This window comes from Rhipicephalus microplus, chromosome 3 (genome assembly GCF_043290135.1).
Source record: "Rhipicephalus microplus isolate Deutch F79 chromosome 3, USDA_Rmic, whole genome shotgun sequence".
Classification (NCBI taxonomy): Eukaryota; Metazoa; Arthropoda; class Arachnida; order Ixodida; family Ixodidae; genus Rhipicephalus; species Rhipicephalus microplus.
In genome coordinates, this window is record NC_134702.1 from 25,085,229 (window position 1) to 25,109,439 (window position 24,211).

Here is a 24,211-nt window from a genome sequence, read left to right on the forward strand (position 1 = left end):
AGACTGAACACAGTATACGCGACGCGTTGGTGTTGAATAACAAGTTGACATCGACTAAAGCAACGTTGTCTAACGTGACATTTGAAACTACCAATACTTAAGGCCAACGAAATACCTTACGGCAAAGTGGGATTAAATAATTGAAAAAAAAAACCTAAATTCATTATGGTCAATGATCACTGATAAGCTTTGCGCGGGTGTCCTTGCACTGTGCGTTAAAGTATGATCAGTTTTCCATAAAAAAGGTTCACAGGGTCTCTCATGTATTCGTGCAAGACAACTTGAAGGTAAAAGCCCTCTCCTTTTCTTCTCAGTAAATATGCTTATTCTCTCCGTGCGCGCCCTCTCCGAAAGCTTCATGAACTTTACGTGTTCTTGCGTTGCCTCCGGGATCGCAGTGATTGCACGCTTTCTTCGCTTGACCCAATTTCACATTGTCCTCGTGTCCGGTCACCATGCATGACGTCATGTGACGTCAGGTCACGTGACATCATAAATGATGCCGAGACGCGACTTTTTTTTTTTGCATTACTTGTGTTGACGCCGACTCCGCGTGACGCTGGAACCAGCGGCGGCCAGTTCACGAGTTTCAGGAGGTCCAAGGATTGCCACTTTAAAAACTCGCAGCTCAACTAAAGATGACAGGAACGCTGTTACGGTGAGCCAGACGCTGATAAGCGCAGGTCCACCCCGCCATATATAGGTTCTGTATGGACCCGCGGCACACATATAGTTTCCTAAACTTAACTAGAGGGGACTCTGTCGCTGCGATCGTTCAGCGACCACGGGAATGATGGGTAGTACAGATATTTGTTTAGTCTTCGTACTTGCGGGCGACGGATCGTACTTGCGGCTTCGTTTATTGCTGTGTTTCGGTTTTGTTTTGAAAAATTCAACCCTTTTGAACTTCGTGACCCGATTGGAAAGGTAAGCCTAAAATAATAAATTGGTGAAGCGCAACCGCTGAACATTTGCTGATTTTTGTTTCGTGAGAGAACAGCTCCAAGCCACACGAACACACATGGAGCCAAAACAGGCCAAAAGTACGAAGATTAGATCAGTGTTTGTACTACCCATCATTCCTATGCTCGCTGAAGCGCCGTGCGTTGCAGCTCCCATAGACACTAGCGCCAGAGTTCCCTCTATAGTGTAGATTGGGAAACTCTATGCCCGCACACTTACGCACTCGATCCATGTATACTTACGAGACAGATGGCCGTACTGGCAATCTGGAGGACATCGGTGTGTGTGACCACGTAGACACCGCCGAGGGATGTGTAGAAGAACACGACCAGCGCTGAGGCGACGACGAAGAAACGAACGTCCACCTCCATGATTGCGTGGGCGGTGTCACCTGGAGGAAGGAAAATTGCGTCTCGCCAAGTCAAAATTACACAGAAGGCTGTATAGATCAAATTATACAGACTGCGCGCCATCACAAGAAATTATCATGCGCGCGAATCAAAACTTTTGAGTGTATAACAAACGATATGCAGTCAGCGTCGACTTTGGAAACCGCTGAACACACACAAAAGCAGACTCCTCAGTGCTTCGGCAGGCTGCCTTGAATTTAGATATCCTAGGCTATTCTAAGGCGCACTACCAACATGTACTGCGCAGTTCGACCGAATAAAGTCACAATTGTTATCCCCAGTCGCACGACCAACCTCTAGTGACGCCACAAACACGTGCTCACACAAACTGCTGAGTCATCAAGAAAACGAAAATGTTTCGTACATTTCCAGCGCCACTGGATGACGCGGCGGCCACGTTAAACCTGATAAACTTTGGGTGTTCATTACACCCATACTGTTCATCTGTGCATTATATCACATTGCGTACGTTATGTTTCATAGTCGTTGTCATGCATGTGCGTCATCATTGTGGACTCACCGCATTGTTGGCTGCCGGGTTCTCGGGCTAAACAAAGGTCGTCCAAACCAAGACCTTATTCGACCTCCTATGTTTAGGGTAACACAATGCTACTTTTATCTGAAAGAACCACAGTACTTGACTATCAACTGCGCATACTATAGTCGTTACACTGAAACTGATGACATAGCATTTCCCTCCGTTAGCACTGTACGTGTTGTCTTACTTGGATTTTCAAGGGCCAGAGAGGGTTATGTAGAGCATAGCACACGAAATTAAAGGGGCTAGCGACACGCACCGAGTGCTGCCAAGACGGCGGCAGTCCAGAAGACTTCCCCGACAACTGCGGGGAAGCAGAGCAGCAACGCCATCCACCGGCCGTAGCGCGTCTGGAACGGGTCCAGCATCGTTATCGGCCTGGTCGCGCGCATCTTGCTCGCGAAGAAAGTGCCGCCTGCGATAAGCGATGTGTGCCAACGTCATCGAAAATCCCAAAGACCTGGCCACACGTACGCGTTACAGAGCGCCAGCGCGTAGCATGTGAACACGACACCACGCCCTCTCGGCAGGGACTACACAGCACGCGTCGACGCGCTGCAATGCGGTCGTGTCGTCAAGCCTTAACTGGAGCAGTTACAACATGGCCGGTCATGCGTCAACTCCAGTCAACTATCTCTATATGCCGTACCAGCAGAAATTTTCGGAAGAACAGACCATTATTATGACGCCGTCGCATGCACGTGAGAATCTGCATGTGTATACGGGAAGAAACTGTGGATGAAAGAACCGGTATTGCGTGACGTGATTGAAGCCTATTGCGTCGGCCAAACACGGGACGAAAACGTCAGGGCTCGTTGTATGTTTTATGAGCTCTTGCTTTTGCTTTATTTTCCAACCTGCTCAGTGAGCTGGCCCAACAGACGCACTCTGATAAAAAAAAAAGCGTCGCGTGACAATCTTGAAGCCTTATCATAAAATAATCAACGGATAAATAGACCTCGATTAAGCCATATGGCAGCTCACGCTAGGGTGCACAACAAACACGCACCTAAACGGACAACACAAGCTCGGAAATGCGTTTCTTTGTGTGCGCGTTCGTTGCGTAACCTGGTGCGCGCTACCATACGCCGTAATGACTTACGAACTAGCCCGCAAGTACGATTTAAGCCAGGACACGTACGTGGCTGGCAAGCAAGGCTATTGGTAGACTCACTTTGGCCGCATCTTCTGAGGACGATCGATGTGGGGACTTAATCGTGTACTCGAAAGGCAGCGCGCAATGATAGAGAAGGGTTACGTCAGAGGAGGCTTGCTTGTTAAGCTATCTGAACCACGTGACGCGCACTACTTTTAATTTTCTTTCTCCGTGTTCAGAAGTACTGGACCCTAGCAACGAACCCGAAAGTGTCGGCAAATCTCATTTCTTGCATGACCTTTCACGAAAACGTCACCTGTTGAGCCAGCTGTCAAGGTCGTGGCTGTGCGGCAATGCTCTCAAGAAGTCCTGAGAGGCTCCGTCTAGGTGATCAAAGCACGGCAGCCAATCGCCTCCGTGACTAAAGTAGTAGTCCTACGCTATGCACTCGACCAACGCCTCGTTTGTTTCTGTCAATGCCAATGCAAACGCACGCTTCTCAACGGGAGCCGTCAGTCCGCTTTAGTTCAATGAGTGGTCGAGACACGACGCTACAAGATAGGTAGCGCCGCTTGCGTCACACGTTCTTCCAAGTGCTTTCCCCCGGAGATGCGATAGACGTGTTTCCCACTAAAATATCATACGTCTGTCAGACTTGTTCGTTCCGGCTCCTTCTTTGTGGCTCGAAGCAATGCCACTGCCGCATCACAGCGCATAGTATGCCGTATATAGCGCCATGAACCGTGACACGCTATCTCAAAACACCGTATATTTTACAGAGCCATCGTGACCGCCAATATTGTGAACACGGGGAATGCAAGACGCCGCTCCACGGATTTGTACACGACTGAACAAAAAATTAATACTAATGATTTCCATCGTAGGACACTGCATGAGGGGTTTTCTACCCCATGACTGCAAAGCACACGTGAAGGCTAGGCAATGGGCGAAGGCGGGAAAAGGCTAGAGGATAGGCTGGTGAACGGTTGGAGCGGGTGCGCCTGGCTGACCTTGATAACATAAAGGAGGCGTTAATTGACTTGGGAATACCACCACGATGCGGCCGCTTGGCTCATGACTTCAGCCTGGAGTGAGCACCTAATTGTGCACATTATGTGTATCTGCCTTTGAGGAGGAAATTTCTATGTTGTATCCAACAATAGTTAGCTTTAGAAAATCACACAACCAGATGAGCTTAGCGCTGGCTTATATTGGCTCCCTAATTTTTGAATTTCGGTTAGTTTTATCACAAGTTCACTAGTGGTGGCAAATATTCGCAAACATCAGCTAATGTCGGCGCCCACAGGTCTGTAGGAGGCATTCACTAAGCTCTTCCCGCAACGCGGCCCCAGTGTGTGCACCACTATATAGAGTTAACGTATAAACGCTCCGTACACGGGAGCATGAAGTTGGCATGCACAGTAACTCTACGCCCTATAGCCGTGGTCCGTCAGCGATCCGGCAAATGACAGCCTGACGTTTGGTAGTGCTGCGCCTCACTAACCAGTCTTCTTATAAAAATATCAACATAACACGTGTTGCCGAGAACTCTGGTTGTGGCCGGACAGCAACATTTGCGCGCGAGAACACAAGTATGGGAACGGCCGCAATAGATGTCGTCGCGTGAACACCTCCTATAAAACCAGCATTTCTTGAAAGTCAGTACAATGATTCAGTTGTTATCACACTCGTAGATGATAAATTCAGAACCATAGCCGGTTCTGGCCGATTTCTTCTTTTGAAATTGAGAGAACGTAAGGTGAGAGGGAAAAATACACTGTGGACGTGATAGAAGCAGCTTTGATGTTTGTACAAAACTGCTGCTCACCTAAAACCAGACTGACTGCGTAGCCCAGAGGGGCGTGACAATGCAGAAGTCCGTTCTTGTAGACAGCCTCCGCTGTGCCGTTCAGGTAACCACCACCAACCCAGGTCGCTGAAAACAAGAAGGAACGCCAAATTTTCGCTCACAATGGATTTCTGCGAAACCACCTTTTTTAACGCCATAACGTCAGTATTAGTATTAGTAGTAGTAGTACTAGTAGTAGTAGTATTATTTATTTATTTTTTATTTACAAATAATTCAGGCCTTACCCAGGCCCAAGAAGGTGATGCTATGCGGTGAGCAAACACGTCATTACAGTGGCTATGGTACTCGGCTGCTGACCCGCATGTCACAGGATTCAATCCCGGCTGCGGCGGCTGCATTTCCGATGGAGGCGGAAATGTTGTAGGCCCGTGGGCTCAGATTTGGGTGCACGTTAAAAAACCCCAGGTGGTCGAAATTTCCGGAGCTTTCCGCGACGGCGTCCCTCATATTCATATGGTGGTTTTGGGACGTTAAACACCACATATAAAAACACGTCATTACTTTCGTACGAAGTTTTTTTTTTTTTTTTGCCTCTCACCGCTCTCTAGAACGAGAAATAAATTTTTCCTTGCGTTTTCATCCACTGTTCTACGTCATTAGGCTAGCCTTACATGTAAATACTAATACTTATATATAGCTCCCGACTGATGACCACTATCTACTAGTATATCTATTTATCAGAGTTTTAATTACTGCTGCCACACACCAACAAAATGTGGTACCGCGCTGAATGCAGCGCCAGTCTATGCTTTATAAGTTAGAAACTTTTCGCGTTTACTTTTCATGCACTCTAACTACCCTCGACGCATACTCTCAACATAAAAATCACATAGAAGCAGCCGATTAGTTCGCAAAACCCTCGAAATCAGCAAAACTTCGACTGTGCCGGCATTCTGAGGGAACATTGTCGAAATTGAGCGAGACAGGAAGAAGTTAGGAGAGTATAAACGTGCGAGGAGGAGGGTCATCCACAGGCTAAGCTCGCAAGGTCACAAGTTCGAAGCCGCGCCGTTTTTTTTTTTTTATTTTTCAAAACCCATATGGAGTTTCAAAAAGTTAAGAGAAGACCAGACGAGCTACGAGTAATGTGAGGTTGAGAACTGATAGGTGGACAAGTGGTATTGTACAGTGCTAAGAAAGTGTAACAAGCCTAGCTGTGATATTCAAAACATTAGAGGTTGTTAAATGGGATGTGACACGTGTGACTTACACAGTGCTGAAGAACGGACACGTCTGATTCTACCGTGGATTACTGGACACAAGAGAACTAGGGGTGGTATTGGCAAGAATAATGGATAAGAGTTAATGAAGAGTATCTTTGTAACCTGCGATTCGCTGGTGACATTGCCTTGGCTCAGGGGACGAATTACAGCTCATGATTACTGAACTGGACACCGAAAGCAGAATGGTAGGTCTGAAAATAATATGCATAAGACTAAATAATGTGCATCAGTCTCAACAGAAAGCAGCGCTTTGCGTTAAATGGAGAGATGCTGGAAGTTGTAAAGAAACACGTTTACATAGAAAAACGCGGAGCCGAGCCATTCGAGTGAAATAATTAGGAGAATAAGGATGGGGCTTGAACCACATTCGCCAAGCATTCGCAAATCATGAATGGTAATATACCACTAACCCTAGAGAGGGAAATATATAACAGCTGCGTCTTGCCGGCACTTACGTATACGGAGCGGAAATCTGGAGGCTTACAAAGGGGCTTCTGTTTAAATTGAGGATTGCGCAGCGAGCGATGGAAAGGAAACTGATTGGTGTAACCTTTGGTGACAAGAAGAGAGCAGAGTGAGTCAGGGAACAAACCAGGGTTAGGATATCATAGGTGAAATCAAGAAGAAATGGACATAGACCATGCACGTAGCGTGGAAGGATAACCACCGGTCATTAAAGGTAACTGACTGGATTCCCACAGAAGGCAACCGAATGAATAAGACCAGGTGGATTGACCGATCATGGGAGAGGCCTTTGCCTTGCAGTAGTAGTAGTCAGGCTGATGAAAATAGTCAATTTCATCAGCCTGATAGTCGGACACTCACGTCATCGTGATCATTTCGGTAATGTCCCACTTGTGTCGCACACCATGTGGTACATTTCGCCTGATTAATCTATAAGGAGGCATTTGCCGTTGATAATATTGACACTTGAGACAATGTCATGCATGCATTGAACTATCACTTTGACATAAATTGTTATTTGCCCTTAGTGTCTCTTTAAAAAGCCTCGAAGTCTAGACAAGCTATATTGGATGTCAAGACATCAATACTCGAAGTCTAGACAAGTTGTATTGGATGACAAGGCATCGATACTCACTACTCTAAGCTACTATTGTTGGGAACAACGATTTCTTACTGTGTAAGTAATCGAGCGTTTACATTAAAATAGTAAAACCTCTTTATAAGCAGGCACCATTCGGACTTTATAAGCAGGCACCATTCGGAAAGATAACGAGGCAGCCGGGATAATTCTCTCGGCAACCGGGATAATTGTTCAAAAAAAATTTCTCCCTGTGGTCGTTTCCCATTGGCTCTCATATGTCAGGTGACTAACTGCCGTGGGGAAAAGAGAACAAACTGGCTGCTGCGGGACAGCCTGGGCATACGTAGCCTAGCGTGCGTTAGATTAGGTTAGGCTGCGAGACAGACTGGACAGACGTGGTCCAGCGTGCGTTGGGTTAGGTTAGGTTACGTTAGGTTATGTTGAACAGCTTAATTTCTACCGGTTGCCGGGTGAATCATACAAAAAATTTATCCCGGCAGTTATTCACGTGACTTGTGACAGCCAATGGGAGGCGACTGCCGGGAGAAATTTTTTTTGATCAATTATCCCGGTTGCCGGGAAAATAGACACACCCTTTGGGAGACAGACCAGGGTCAAACCATAGTTCCACCTTTGCCAGCAGTGCGTTGTGAGAGATACTGTTTTTAGTCCTATTTGGTTTACGCAAGAATGATCAGTGGGACGTGAATGATACCTCCGAGATGAGGGGTGAACAGCAGTGTTTATGCGAATGTGCTCTTGTTTCCTCCTCCTTCTCCTCGCTAAGGTTGGCTCTTCGATTGGTACGACTCCGCATCACCGCATCTCGCAGGCTATAGCTATACGACGCTGCGCGCACTCACCGGTCATGGAGCCGACGCCCAGCACGAGTGGCAGGTGGCGGTTGGCTATGAACAGCTTCATGAGGAAGTGGGCCGCGTCCTGCTTCCGGCGCGACTCGACGCTGAGCCGCGACATCTGCGCGCTGCTGTCCGAGCCCAACCTGCGGCTCGACCACACGCCCAGCGTGACCACGGCGCAGTAGTAGATGATCACCAGCATCATGGCCACCACGTTCACGGCCATCTTCTTCCGGGCTGGGTATAACGGAGGTGCTCAGCGGCGATCGCATAAGAAGCGAAGCGCGCTCAGCCTTCGCTCGTGCGGTTTCTTCTTCTTCTTCTTCTGCGCTGAGATCGCGCGCTTCGCACTCGTGTAACGGCACGCGACAGGTTGTGACGTTGAAATGGTGACGATCGATCGATCGATCGGTCGATCGATCAATCAATCAATCAATCAATCAACCAATCGATCAAAAAACTTTATTTGTTGCAAAATATATAAACGCGTTTGGGTTAGTATATACAGAAGGAGGTCCCATAGCACAAGGCTGAAAGACGACCTACTGTCAGAAGTATACATGTTGATAAGTACAACAAAATGGCCACTAAAAGCGGCAAGTAATTTTGATAAGAATAAAAACAACGCAAACATGCAATATATATTCCAGTTAAATTGGCTACAAAACAACGTTCAGTAATTATACATGGCTATGAAAAAACTCAAACGCACACAAAAAATGGCAGTAGAATCTTGAACAAAAGTGACTTTAAGTAATGATACGCAACTAAACAGACAACTCAAATCTACATGAGTAATAACTATAAAAATAACTCATACAGTAATAGCACTGAATGTAAGACATCACCAATGTGGAAATACAAATTAGTTATAATTGCGAAATGAGATGATTAACTTTTTTTAAATGTTGAATGGCAATGGTTTAGTGCACACTGGTATTGAGTTCCAACATTGAATATCAGGAAATATGGTAGCATGTTTACCGTATAGTTAGTGCGTGTATGTGGAAGTAAAAAGTTGTTGTTTGATGCAAACCTGGTTGGATTAGAGTTTACCCATTGAAATTTCTGCAAGAGATGATGACGTCAGCATGGTAATGCTTGCGGTCAATGAAAAAATTCACAGGTTCCTTTATGTATTGGCCTAAAACGGCTCTATGGTGAAAACCATCTGCTTCTTTTTCTTCTTATTCGAATGGAGTGATCACCAATCCAACTTGGTCTTGGACTGCATCTGAGATCGGAGGCATAGGAAACTTTTCTACCGAGCCTGGGTCATATAAGTGCACTACAGTTTCCTATAAATTCACTAGAGGGAACTATGCTAGTGTCTATGGGATCTGCAACGAACGGCGCTTCATTGAGCATGGGAATTATTGGTAGTACATGGATTTGTCAATCTTCATGCTTTCGACTTCATTTGGCTTATAGCAAGACCTGAAGCCACTTTGTCATGAAACGATAATCATCAAATGTTCCGCAGTTGCAGCTCACGGCCACCTTAACCTTTTAGGCTCACCAGTTAAAAGGTCTGTTTTATTATTCGAAACAAAACCAGAACACAACAATAAGCAGATGCACAAGTGCATTCGAAATCCACGAGTACGATGACTAGGCCAATTTCCGTACTGCCCATCACTCGTCCCATGGCCACTACGTGGTCGCAGCGTCAGCGTCTGCTCTAGTTATATTAGGAATCTATATGCAGTTTGACCAAGTGAGAACGTCATGTGATGACGTCGTCATGCGCACGACCTTACGTGTTTTGTTTATCATTGACGTGATGATGACTTCATAAGGTGGCACCAACAATATATAATGTCTTTTTGCGTCACCCGCCAAAGGAAGCGGCCGGGAGACACGGTCTCTCCGTTGGCTCCTTTAGGTGAGATCTCAGCCCCGCAATCTGCCAGAAATTAATTTGAGTTTACCTCTCTGCACCCGTGCTGGTGCCACCAACGCCGAGGGTGAGTTTTGGCAAGGCTTCCGTGCATCTTAATGAAGCCGCAACCCAAGCACTTCCTAAACAAATGGTGAACCAACGAAGCCGAAACGTCCAGTCCCAGTTTTAACGCGATAGCGTTAAAGAGCTCGTTTCGCAGAAATTCCAGCGTTAGAGTAATTGGTTGTGAGCAAAACATAATTTTGTCGGTGTCCAAAAAACCGAAGGTGTAAATAAAAATAAGCAATAAAAATTCACGGCTTATCCGCGAAGCGAATGGTGATAAGTGGGCGAAGCAGTGGTATGTTGTTCAGTGCTTCCGTAAATCACCCGTGACGCTGACCACTTACGCATGCAAATGATTGGCAAAGTGGTGTACGGTTACATACAATGTTTATGGCTCATATACGCTACATGTTGTGTTTAGTTGTGAATTTCGTTTTGCGTTCATTATTACTGGTTTGTGGTATGGGATCTATAGCTGCAAGTTGGCGAAGACGACGTCTGGGCATGTTCACCTGGTGGTTGGTGGTTGTTTCCAATGATACCAAGTGCATCATGGATCATACTGAGGCGTCATCTATTACACAAGCCGGCCATTGTCCATGATCATCATTGTCATAATCGTCACGCAGTATATAGTGGCTACTTTGCATGTGCTGTGTCTTGATGGCAGAAAGAAAATGTGTGGCGTAGAGCGCGCTTGTTCTTCATCGTCGTCAGCGTCGTCGTCACTAGCTAAGGCTACGGCGCACAACGACAACGCCTACGGACAAGCCTCGACCATAACAAGCTTCGTCCTTAAAATTACCGGTTCCGAGTGAAAAAGAAATAATAAAACATTTATTGCTAGCAAATAAGTCGCTAGTGGGTGAAGTGAACCTCCTAGTTCGGAAGAACATTGGCTCTTGCCGCCGTCCCTGCCTTTCCCCCCCCCTCTCTCTCTCTCTGTGTGTGTGTGTGTGTGTGTGTGTGTGTTTGTGTGTGTGTGTGTGTGTGTGTGTGTGTGTGTGTGTGTGTGTGTGTGTGTGTGTGTGTGTGTGTGTGTGTGTGTGTGTGTGTGTGTGTGTGTGTGTGTGTGTGTGTGTGTGTGTGTTCGTCAATGGGCGGGAGCGGGATACTCGGGTTGTTTCTACAGCGTACAAGAAAATCCAGAAGACCAGTGGTAGGCGTTGCTGACGTCGGTAAACCCTGAGGACCAGCGCCGGTTAGTTGAAAGGGCTTGGGCGTCGGCGGCTAGCCATGGTTACCTAGAATGAAGAAGTCACCCTCCTCTGGGCGAAGAGAACGCACGCCTGGTCGAAAATAAAGTTTCTTTCTCTCTCTCTCTCTCTCTCTCTCTCTCTTCAGGCTTGGTAAGGAAAATCTTGTTGCTGCGCTGGGTCAGAGCTCGACAGGGTCGCCTCCCACACTATTGTAGGATTATAGTTGTCCGATATACTGTGGCTGTACGGAATTTACTCTGCGGATTGCACACCGAAGCATCTATCTTGGGCAATACATAAAAATTTGGAAAGGATGATGATTGCGATTGTCGCCTGGCAACCTGCGTTGCCTTATCTACTTTAGGATCAGGCAGGGGTAGAGTACGTCTCTCCGCACAATGTGTTGCAGGATATCGATATAGGAATGCAGGGGCTGGGGGTCGTCCTTGTAATCAAAAAGTTGCACTGTGGATGAAGTAGCAGAGGCCTGGTGGAAGATATCACGATTAGAGACATGAGCGAGCTCATTGCCTCGAACTCCTAAGTGCCTCGTACCCATGTCAGTCGTGTCCACTGACCCTCTTGAGTTGTAGCCGCAGCTTGTTGCAGTATGGAATGCGCTAAGCAGCCGACTTGAGATCTGGCAAGACCGCGCTGGCAGAGAGTCCATGAGAATAAAGGTGGCTTTTTGGATATGGCTGCGATGTGTATTTCGGTAGCCTAGGTGCAGTCCACGACCTGTCCCCTGTTTGCCAAGTACGGCTGCCGTGACGAGGTTGTGCAAGGGTCCAGCGGCATCCACAAGGAAGGCGTCTTCACAAACATTTGTTATGTAATTTGGCTGAGGCAGCTCGCCTGTTCTTGTGGTGGACGAGATGGCAAAGGCGAAATATTGATGATGACCATAGGAATGGTCATCATCAATATTTCATCATCCTATGGTCATCAGGATCATGATCAGCTTGACTACGTCCACTGCAGGGTAAAGGCCTCTCCCATGTTCTGCCATTAAACTCGGTCCTGTGTCCACCTAATTCTGTGTCTTCTTCTCATGCATTTTTGAATCTAGTCAGTTACTCTTGATTACCAGTGGTTAACCTGCTTACGTGCATCGCTTACGTGCTCGATTTCAACTACGATATCCTTGCTGCCCATTTTTTTTTCCTGACGCACTGTGCTCTTTCCCTATTTCTTAAAGCTGCACCCATTATCTTATTTTCCATCGCTCACTGCGTTGTCCTCAGTTTAGGATACACTTTGTAAGCCTCCAGATTTCAGCTCCGTATGTAAGCACACTGTTATAAGATGCAGCGATGGTGCAGCTGGTCCATGTTCCTCATGAGGGATAGTGTTAGACTACCATTCATGATCTGAGAATGCTTGCCGAATGGACCCGATCCAATCCTTATAGCTATTTCACTGTCATAGTTTGGCTCCACGATTACTACCTCTAGTGGGAGTTTACTGGTGACCTGGGTGGTAAGCACGCGTTCTACAAGCTACGAGATTTCATTGAACATGTCAATTTAGCAACGCGCGGGTGTTTTGATTGATATGTGGGCTTTAACGTCCCAAAACCACCACATGATCATGAGAGACGCCGTAGTGGATGGCTCCGGAAATTACGACTACTCGGGGTTCTTTAACGTGCACCCAAACCTGAGCACACGGGCCTACAACATTTCCGCCTCCATCGGAAATGCAGCCGCCGCAGCCGGGATTACATCCTGCGACCTGCGGGTCAGCAGCCGAGTGCCTTAGCCACTAGACCTACAGGCAGCCCGCAATGAATGAATGGATGCGAGACTTCATTGTTAGTCCTGAGGTGCACGATTTAACGCGTAGTGGACCATTGGGACAGTCGGACTAAGCCATGATCAACGCATCATCGGCTCTCTGGACAGTTCGCAGTTGAACTCCAACGTTGACACCAAACGTTTTACTCTAGCCCGTTGAAGAATGGATACCGAGGGGGTAGTCCGCCACGGCGGAAAAGTGACTATACGGTGCTCAGCTCCTGACCCAAAGGTCGCAGTTTCGATCCCGGCCGCGGTGGTCGCATTTTGATGGAGGCTGAATGGTAAAGGCCCGTGTACTTTGCGATGTCAGTGCAGGTTAAAAGAACACCAGATGACCTAAATTTCCGGAGCCCTCCACTACGGCGTCTCTCATAATTATATGGTGGTTTATTATGAATATTACTGGGAGGGGGTGTCAGCCTTTAAGAAACACATGAAAATAACTGGTAGTGTAACAATGAAAATGAGGTTCTGTTCCCTGTTCTAGATAGACTATATTGTTTAAAAAGTACTCTTGTGAAAGTTCAGTGTGTATTGTCGCAAGTATGCTCGTAGCATACTACAGGGCTCGTAGTCACATCTCACATCTGCTACTTGAGATACGTGTATGGCCCGACAGCGAAGACGGCGAAGTTAGCAGAAGTACGATTCCCTCGCTTCAAAAGTTCACGTGGTGTTAGGCGTAAAAGATATGTAATCCTCCTCTGCCACACTTTTCTTAGGAACAGCATTTTCGTGTTGCGGTTTTGGTGTGATGCAAAATATGCCTGTGTTGCAATGTTTATTATTAGCTTTCCCAATATAAAAAAAAATAACTACCTCCAATATTGGCTCCGCGAAGGGCCATGGGGAGAAAAGCAATCGGGGTCGCCTATAGTGCAGCCACCCAGGTACACACATTTAAGGCGATGATAGGGGTGTTCTAACAGACCGAATGTATAAAACTGACTGGTGATTTATGATTGGCACTGCATACTTTATACTTCACCGCAAAGAAACACGAGGACGCAAAAAAGCGTTGTTTCATTAGTGTCTTCTTTTGCGTCCTCGTATTTTGTTGAAGTGTTTCGGGGGGGGGGGGGGGGGGATACCGAAATGTAGTGGTGGTTAGGTTGTGAATCGAAGATTCAACATTACCGTTCAGGAATTCATTTCAAGAGAACAGAAATCAACAGCTGTGCGCATGTAACAAACATGCACGGAAGTTGGCTCTCTTTCGGGCGCGATAACCCGCAAACTCGCGCTGGCAGATTTGACAGGTGATTCACCTACGCGGAGGGACTTCCCGTCTTACAATGAGCTGGCTCATTCGTAAGAGCAGCGATTGAGGGAATATCTGTCGAAGCGGGCAAATCTTTTCTTGCATATTGTTTAGCTTCCGAGGTTTGCTAGCGGCGATCTTGTAGGTCCCGTTTACGCACCGCATCCACTGGAAGAGGACGTGGTGACAGGCTGTAGTCGTCACAAATGCCTGCGGTAATTCCCCCGCAGAGTAGAATTGAAAACTGGGCAAGCTGGTGACGATTCATTGTGAGAAGCAAATAACGCGAAAGACGGAGACAGAAAAAGAAGGACACAACACAAGACGAACGCTGTTCTTTTTCTCGGTCTCTGTTTTTCGCGCTGTTTACCTCTCACAATTCCCGCAGAACTTCGTCTTTTTACCACACGTTTACGGTAGTTTGTGGAACCATCAGTATACTCTGCAGACAATCAGGGCCGCAGGATCTTCGATTTGAACACGTTCATTATTTACTATTCCCCTTTCCCAAATACGCACACACATATACCCTGCTTCCCGACACTCTAGAACGCATTAATCAGCCGACGGTGGAGCTCGACCGTGAGCGAGGGCTTCCTCCATGGGCGCTGCTGACACCACCCTTACGTGACACGCAGCGAGCAGGTCCAGGAAGGAACAATGCAGCCGCCCTTTCGGTCAAGCTCGCCCGCGGTCACTACGTCGGCGGCTATTTCGTCCCGGGTCGTGAGGGGGCCGCCATCTCGGTAACCCTCATCGTCTCGTCGCTGCCCTGCTTCGCACTCCGCCGCTTCTGCTTGCCGCCGGCGCGGGCGTCCTTGTTGTCGGCCGTCTCGAGCGTCGTCTTGGCGGGCGCCACCGCCGCGGTGGCGTTTGGGTTGCGTCGCTTCCGGCGAGGGTTCGACCTGCCGCGATCGATCCTTGTCGTCATCTCGGTCACGTTCATGCTCGCCGCGAGTGATCTCCCCGAAGCCGGCCGAGTCCGCTCACTCCGGCTGCTCAGCTCCGACTTGCCGGAATCCGTGCAAGTCTTCCCGCCGCGCTCGTCCTCGGCGCAGTGCTCCTGCGTTGTTTGAACAGAGGAGCGCTCTAAACCTGGCAAAACTCCAAGTGGCGTTGGCCATAGGCGCACGCACGAGGAGTGGAAGGGGGGGGAAGGGGTTGCGAAGGCAGCCCCATAAATTGACGTAATAAGGAAGCGGGGATGCCGCGACGAACCTTCGCAACCCCCTACCCCTGAAAACCCTGCGTACGTTTATGGCGTTGGCACAATCTTGAGAGGGGGAGGGGGGGTTGCGTCACTTGTCGAGTGACGTCATCATCACTCGTCGCCTATTTGAAGGAAGGAAAGAAGGTAGAAAAAAGTGAAGTAGAGAGGAGTAAGAGATGAAATAAAGGAACGTAATAAAATTTCTTGGCGGGGTGGGATTCAAACTTGGGCGTCCATGGATCGAAAAAGCCGTAACCACTCAGCTATCCAGGCTCTGCTGCAATGGGAGAGTGGGAGAAAGAGCCAGAAAAAGATACTGAGAAATAGGAAGATAATAGAGAGAGAGAGAACATATAGAATAGCCATGCACAAATACAGTATAGCAGGAGTGAGGAAGGAAAGTGAGGTTGAGAAAATGACGGTAAAACGTAGCACAACCCTTTCTAAAGTACGTCGATACATCATAGCAATGAGGTATGAAAGAGAAATGAGGATGAGGCATGCGTATGCCTTGTTAAAGCATGGGGTCAGTAACTGAAGTGAGAGCGAAAAAGAAGGAGCAGGGAACAGGTAAACATGACATAGCCTAATGTAATATAGTCCATGTAAGCGACGAGAACAGCAGGGGCTATGAAAAGGACTGATGTTAAGATGAAGATTGATTGATTGATTGATTGATTGATTGATTGATTGATTGATTGATTGATTTGTGGGGTTTAACGTCCCAAAACCACGATATGATTATGAGAGACGCCGTAGTGGAGGGCTCCGGAAATTTCGACCACCTGGGGTTCTTTAACGTGCACCCAAATCTGAGCACACGGGCCTACAACATTTCCGCCTCCATCGGAAATGCAGCCGCCGCAGCCGGGATTCGAACCCGCGCCCTGCGGGTCAGCAGCCGAGTACCTTAGCCACTAGACCACCGCGGCGGGGCTGTTAAGATGAAGAGGATGTAATAGAAGGGTGAAATAGTGTGCCTTAACATAACCATAACCTTAGCAAGAGGTGATAATGAAGTGAAACTGAGGAGGGGTGATGTGAGGGTTATGATAAGAAGAAGAAAGAAAGCGATATACAAAGCAACGATAAATATGCAAAAAAGATCTAGAAAGAGCTAAAGAAACAAATTCGGACGATCCTACGCTCCTTGCGAATCGATGTTATGCGTAGCATGTGGATGGAAGCTGACTGTGCTTCAATCATTTTCTTAAGTGAAACATTATGAAGTGGCGCTGAAGGTATACGCACAAGGGCCCCTACAAACATACGTTAACCAGCCGCCTACGTTTTATATAATCAGTTGTTTACAGTTGCATAACGATGCTAAGTAACATGGATATCAGCAGCACCAGAAGCGGTAAACTGATGCGAATCGCTGGTGCTCGCGAGGATGGTAACCCCAGAAGGAAGAGAGTGAAGTGGTAGCGCTGGACACTGATAGATAAATGAACTTCAGCTGATAACGCCTAATTACAATGAACGTTATCTCGACGAGGATTAAATATGTAATGTTCATAAAATTGGATAGCCTGCACTGCAATCACAACTGACGTTTCAAGAACATTAGGGTTTATTTGAAAAGTATTTCCGAGACCTGGTAAATGGATCTGTGGTAGAATACTTGAATGCCACATGGAATGCTGGTGTTCGATTTCAGCTGGGACCCTGACATTTATTTTTTTGCATTGATCGAGCCAACGCTGCCGATGTTAGATTTTATCTTAACACTCACGTGTCAAAATTACCCATTATCTTCTCGCCGTTCCTGCAGGTATATATTGTATCAATATCCATACACGTATCAATATAAACTGTCAATCACCTGTGGCACATACCCGCCCGTGGGTATGCGGTTTGACAACGTACGTGACGGGATTGTGACATTACTCAGGTCATGATCAGGGAGTAGTCATATGTGTCATGCCATCTCAACCACTCATACTAATTTTAATTCCTAGCCACGGAGACCCCTCCACAGTTTAAATAAGGCGCAATTTTTCGCGAATCATAACTCAGCGCTGCATGAAATGGAGTTAGTAGATAGATAGATAGATAGATAGATAGATAGATAGATAGATAGATAGATAGATAGATAGATAGATAGATAGATAGATAGATAGATAGATAGATAGATAGATAGATAGATAGATAGATAGATAGATAGATAGATAGATAGATAGATAGATAGATAGATAGATAGATAGATAGATAGATAGATAGATAGATAGATAGATAGATAGATAGATAGATAGATAGATAGATAGATAGATAGATAGACGGACGGACGGACGGACGGACGGACGGACGGACGGACGGACGGACGGACGGATGGATGGATGGATGGATGGATGGATGGATCCGATCGGAACGACGACGAACTCGTTATGCCGCTGGCAAAACTGGACAAATGTGTTGCGTCTTCGTCACCTTGTTGCGACATTATACAACGTTGCGACAGCAGGGCACAGTATCCGAAAAGAAGCTTTCAAGAACATATACTGCAACAACTTTTTCAAAGGGCATTCACAATTACCAGTATGTTTTGTTGGGTATTGCGGGCTTCGTATTTAATTTGAGGCACAAATAACAATAACAAACGACAACAGAAAAATGTTGTGTCGGTAACCCTTCAAATAAAAAGAAAATGTTTGGTAATGGCTGCGTACTCTGATCCAGAGTGATTCGTTGCGTCGGGTGGTGGTGTCCCCGGGTTGAGATTCGCGGTAGCAGCCGAATATGTCGTAACGAGGTGGAAGCCACTTGTTCTCGAATGCCAGATCAGCTGCCATGGATCCTCCGATCAGTGACAGGAAGCATATCGCCATGCATGCCAGCCGGAAAGGAAACCACTCTTCTCTCTCGCGACCGGTCAATGACAGGTGCAGCGACGCCGACAGGTTCAACGAAGGCTCGCCGCACAGCCAGCGCACGAAGGCGCCCAGCACGAACGCTGGAACAGACCGAGTTCTACATTGAACCATGGCCTTCGAGATTTGAGCGTGTCACACTATCTCAGAGGCCACCTCTCAGAGTTTTAAAGACTCGGCTGATGATCCACAGGTCGCGGGTTCGTATCCCGGCTGCGGCGGCCGCATTTCCGATGGAGGCGGAAATGTTGTAGGCCCGTGTGCTCAGATTTGGGCGCACGTTAAAGAACCCCAGGTGGTCGAAATTTCCGGAGCCCTCCACTACGGCGTCTCTCATTATCATATGGTGGTTTTGGGACGTTAAACCCCACAAATCAATCAATCAAATCAGAGTTTTAAAGACTGTATTGGGATGCTGCAGAAGAATGACAACGTCTGAGCGGTCAACTGAACAGCCGTGATACGAGTCTGTGAGCCGGCCACGGTGCAGTTAGCCTCGGCTAGCAAACTATCTGTGAAATTTCACTTCGCTCTCGCCATCAGAAATTTGAATCGACAAGTTATCCCGAAGGAATTTGAATAACAAAGGATTCAGCCTGTAGACCGAGAACTCTTGGTTACCCGTAGGTTTAATCAAAGCACACTTGGCCGAATGGTTTTCACGCAAGAATGTTATGCTGCGAAATCACTATGCAGCTCTGAACATTTCATCTTTATGTAGGACGTAACGATCACTTGTTAGGCCTAACGTATGGCTAATACTGTGAAATGGTCTTTTGTTGTTTTCTTTACGCCTGGCCTCCAATTATCACATAGTTTACAAAGCACGTTGTAATGGTGACACTGTGAAATATGGTGAAACCTGTTAGGGCGGAACACGAGAAGAAACTCAGGAGACGGAAAATGATGGCGTTAAGCGTCCATGTTTTTTGGTGTCCCTACGCTGATAAAACCATGTTCTATTTGACTAGTAACTAGCCCACCCTATATATAGTTTACATATAATGAGATATAGCGTTTTGAATATTGCTACGCCCACGTTTTATGTGTTTATGTAAAAGATCCACGCATAACCACAATCTTCTGCTGACTATGCCCGAGTGTCAGGAAACCTTCCTTATTGATTTAAAATTTTCCGATAAGACTGCGCACCACAAGCGAACAATAAGAGTTTTCTCTAGAAATAACCCGGCCACCAATGATAACGTTGGAATCTTCGATGCCATTGGTGCTGTACTACTGATCAGGTCACAGACAGTCGACGCTCCATGACCCGTATTATTGTACAGTATGCATCGCTTGAACTTTTAACTTTCCATTTTCATGCGCACAAGTATTCGCCCGAATAAAGAGTTTCGTCTTGAACTTGCCGACAGCATGCTGCCTTCATTCACGTTACGACCACGTGACATTATACCTGTCTCAACGTCCAAGTCTATCGATTCATTTACGCATTCATTGTGGTAATGCTAGTGTATCAACGCTTAAGACGACCGCGGCCTCATCTTTTCCCGTATCTTTTTGTATCAATATTCCAAAACAGCTCCTGTTTATCTGGAGCTATGGTGCCCTGTCAAGTTAAACGCGAGCTTCCACCAGCTCTGCGCAGCGCCTCTGCAATGTGAGCGCTCCAAAGGCGTCCCTGGCTGTTTTAACATCGTGACATATATTTTTTTTACGATACGATGAGTTTCGTCTCGAGATTACTGCGGGTAATTTTTCTGTGGGTATACTTACGAAAGTTTTTCCATGGTATACCACTGTGGTTCCTTATATAATACCGCTATGCCACTCGTGGCATTGGCGGCATGCAGCATAGGCGTGCACCGGGTTGAGTTAAATTGGGGGAGGGGGACTCAAGTTAACTGCAGCAACCCTTCTCCCTGATAAGCGGTCAATATCTATTCCCAAACTTATCCTAAAGAAGCTGCATATTTGTTGCCAAAATAAAAAAAAAATTAAGCGATCAAGTACTTCTCAAAGCAGCCTGCTATTGGTTTCCTGTTCTTTTTTTTTTCCCTGGTAGAGGAATGGGGTTCGAGGATGAACGGTGGAAAGTTAGCAGCTTTTCAAGAGCGGCACCAATTGTCCACGCAAACTGTTGTCGTTAAAAGCTCAATGCACTAATGGCTACAGCCTTGCTCCTCAAGCAATATAGGGTCAGGTACACAACTGAATATCATGAGGGAAGACTTGGCGCCCTTCTCAGATGACTAGGGGGCACCACTTTCATCTATATGCGCACGACTATGTCATACAAAACATGTCGCATGTCCTTGACTTCCCAAAAACATTGCACGTCCTCCCCTATTCTCGGAGGCCATGCACACGCGTTATTCTTTCCATGCACAGAGGAAGCCGCGCAGCATGTTAATCACCTATGATGGAGCCGTAGGTGTTGGTGTCCTTGATGTAGAAGACGCCCACGAGCTGTGGGAAGAGCAGCACGTACACCACGTCCGAACACAGCGTCCACAGTCCGAACACCGATTCCACCGACAGTGCCAGGTAGGTGGCCGCGGCGCCGAACAGACACACCACGACGCGCAGCGTTATGGCCACCTCCCCCTCGGACGCCTACAGCACATGTAGAGAAGACACGTCCCACAGAGGTCAGGGGGGCTTGGACTAGCAGGGGTGGTGACAGGGTGGCCATTCCCTGCCCAGTTTTCGCTTAACGCCTAGTCAAAACGTCAGCGTCCTGTGTCCCCTGTTTTGTCCCCTCTCGTTATTTGCGCTTATGTGCACTAGTAAACGTGCACCAACACGCTCAATCCTACAGTTTACAAGGCATATGTTCACCGCAACACTGCCCCTCCCCCTCCCTTTCTTGGATAACATCGCTTAAGTTTTACACAAATGCACAGTTGTTATTTACTGGCTGCTCGCCTTCTGGCTCGGACACATCGTAGCTGTCTATCGAGGACTTAAGACTGATTTGTTTATTAACTGACTGATCGATCGGTTCTACGAAGGAAAGATACGAAACAAACTGTTAGACACGGAAATTCTGCATTTTGTTTCACCGCCACCACCGAAATAAATCGACCCAGGAAAAAAAAAAACGTCAAGGACTACAACTGGTCCGAGTCACTGGTCTATTTCTTGCACACGGTCGCGTGAAGCTCGAAGATATGAGCGTGTAGTCGTAATTCGTAACGAAGCAACGCACGTTCGGCCGTAGCAGCTCGTGGTAGACGTTCTTGGTGAGCATGGTGGAAGCGCTGAACATGGACGAGTCGGCGGACGACATGACCGCGGAGATGATCGCCAACATGCCCAGGATGGAGATCAAGGCCGGCGTCACGAAGCGTATGGTCTGCGGCAACACGGTAGCCCGATTGGTGAGTTGCCAAGGGCCCGGGTAGCCCGCAGCCGTGAAATCTGCGCCATCGACATCATCAAGGCATGCTGGTCAACAATTACCCTACTGAAACGTTCCGTATGCGAGTCCAATAATTCCATATGTTTCCATAAAGAATGCATATGTTTCCCATATATTTTCCATATATTTCCGTAAGATTCTTACGGAAACTTACGGAATTATTGGACATCGCATACGGAATGTTATGGTCATCGCATACGGACATCGCATACGGAACGCATACGGAACTTAAGTTCAAACTTTTCAAGACCCACGACTTAGTAAAATACTAGAGCGTGCCAAGAAAAAAAAAAGATGATGCCTAGCCTCAGCTGACTTATAGGGGCTATGACACCCAATTTTCTATCATAAGATGCGTTATGTTGGTTAATATTTTCGAATTATCAAATCTGGCTAAAATTCAGCGCTTTTGGTCGAGCACTCAATTGGAAATTCAGCGCTGCACTGGTGCCCTCGTGAGTCGTGATGCGTCAATCGCGAGTGCGCACCTGCATTCAATGATATTGTTCCATGGGAAGCTGCGCGTCAAATCGAGATACTTTAGCTTCCTTCAGCTTGATACGAAAATTGAACGATTCGCAAGGGCTGAAATTTCGGTGGAAAGCGATCGCTCCGCTCCTTCCAGCTCATCACGTCACATGCTCCCAACAAAATGGCAACCGCCGACGCTGGGCGGGGTTTATAGGGCTAGTTTTGCCCCGAAATATTTTCTTTTACAGCCCACTTTTCGGACTTTTATAAGCATAATAGACCCTCTACCTGTAGTGTTTTGCTGAAAAACACAAATTTTGGGATACCATGTCATATGACCCTTCGTTGGCTGATTATTCAGTGGGGCCGGCAACATCAGCCTACCTTTCATCTGCTTCCACCACCGCTCTCCTCTCTCTCACCAGCACCACCTATGTATAGGTCGACTCTTTTCACAAGCACATTCACTGATGCTCTTCCCTTCTCTCCGCACCACCTGCTCCGCTCTACCGCGTAGCTTCGCCTCTGACCTCCTCTGCTTGACCCTCTCTGAGTCACTACCTTCTTTTCTACCAGCATCTGGATGTATGCTATCAGCATCCACTTTATTACGGAGTGGATGACATGTGCGCCAACGGGCTCGACAAAAAGAAAAAAAATGACTGTATGCCTTGTCTAAGAGTAAATTGATCTATTTGAATAATTAAATATATATTGGGTAGCTAATTATCAATTAACCGACAACAAGCTGCTACTTCGCAGTCGAGAGCGCGCCATGTAGTGGCTCAATGTCTACGCAGACAGCAAGCTACCCCAGAGGTGAGAGCTCGGGAAGCAGCGATGAATCGCTCCGCGGCTCACGTTCACAAGCATCAGACATTTAACGCCTGCACAGTAAACCGATTCTGACCCTTAAGGGTGCAAAAAGGGTGCCGACACCCTAAACACACCCTTTGAGCACCCTATTCGCGTCTCAGCACCCTACAAGCGGAACCTAAAGGGTGAACACATCAAAAGGGTGGAAAATAGGGTGCAAAAAGGGTGCAACAACTAATGGGTGCTGATGAGCACCCATTAGGGTGCACAGTCGCCGACAAAGCTTTGTGAGTAACGTGGTCATAGAGCATAACCAACAGCTTTTAGATGTCTACTGGTTAGACACCATGGTCTCATTAATAGCCCCACCGCAGTAACTGATATCTGAATAGCGATAGTGCCCGGCTGAACGTAAGTTCTGCACTGGTTCTTGCATTCTTGCTGCCTCTTTCTTGTCGCCTCACGGCCGGCGCTGACCAAGCCATGCGCTACAAGCTCACTAGCCAATGGCGGAGTACGCAGCTTGTAGAGCTACAACAGGATTGTGACTTACACATAGCCTCGTTTGCGCCTAACACTGAAAACAAAGCTTCGTCCATGACAGTATATATAAATCATACATTTGTTGATGCAAAGAAATACAAACCAACAATACCGTGGTAGATAAAACAGTTTTTGTGTTGTACAAATATTTGTTAACCTTACAATGTATCAGTTGACACGTGTTACCAATTTTTATGGCGGGCTATGGACTTTGACGTTCTAATATTATAACATTAAAGAAACGTTTTCTTGATTTTATTCATAGAAATATTCTTCAAAGCAAGTTGAAATGAGCCTTGACTAAAATATTTTCCTAAAGAAAATTCACTAAAGACAGCTAAAATATTGTTTGCCAACTAATACGCTTATTTTGATGTGACAAATTTTGCTTGCTGCCTGTACTTTGTACTAATATACAACCGTTTTGACCCTGTTTTTAACAGCCAGCTTAACCACTCAACCAATGTACAGATGTTAACAAGGTATCGGTACAAGAAATACACAAGCAAGCAAACGTTTCAAATTTCGCGCGTTCTTTCACATTTCAAATTTCGCGCCAATACGCGTAATGTGATTTTGTCATTTTCAAAGGTAAAAAAATATTCTATGCAATACGCACTAGCGTATCTTCTACCTTCACTATTTTTACTTAAAATTTAAGCAGAAATAATCTTTTTACTTATCATATAAAAAGTTATGTGCGC

General features: G+C 46.8%; 1 protein-coding gene across 1 annotated transcript in view; it reads right to left on the reverse strand.

The window, feature by feature from the left end:
- The window catches only part of LOC119163330 (high affinity choline transporter 1-like), a 13,671-nt gene extending 5,440 nt beyond the window's left edge, over positions 1–8,231 (reverse strand). The window contains exons 1-4 of the mRNA XM_075887798.1: positions 8,009–8,231; positions 4,836–4,943; positions 2,171–2,326; positions 1,206–1,354 (exon numbers count right to left, since the gene is read on the reverse strand). Coding sequence (XP_075743913.1) covers positions 1,206–1,354; positions 2,171–2,326; positions 4,836–4,943; positions 8,009–8,231 — 636 coding nt within the window. The remainder of the gene's footprint in view (positions 1–1,205; positions 1,355–2,170; positions 2,327–4,835; positions 4,944–8,008) is intronic.
- Positions 8,232–24,211: the final 15,980 nt, after the last annotated feature.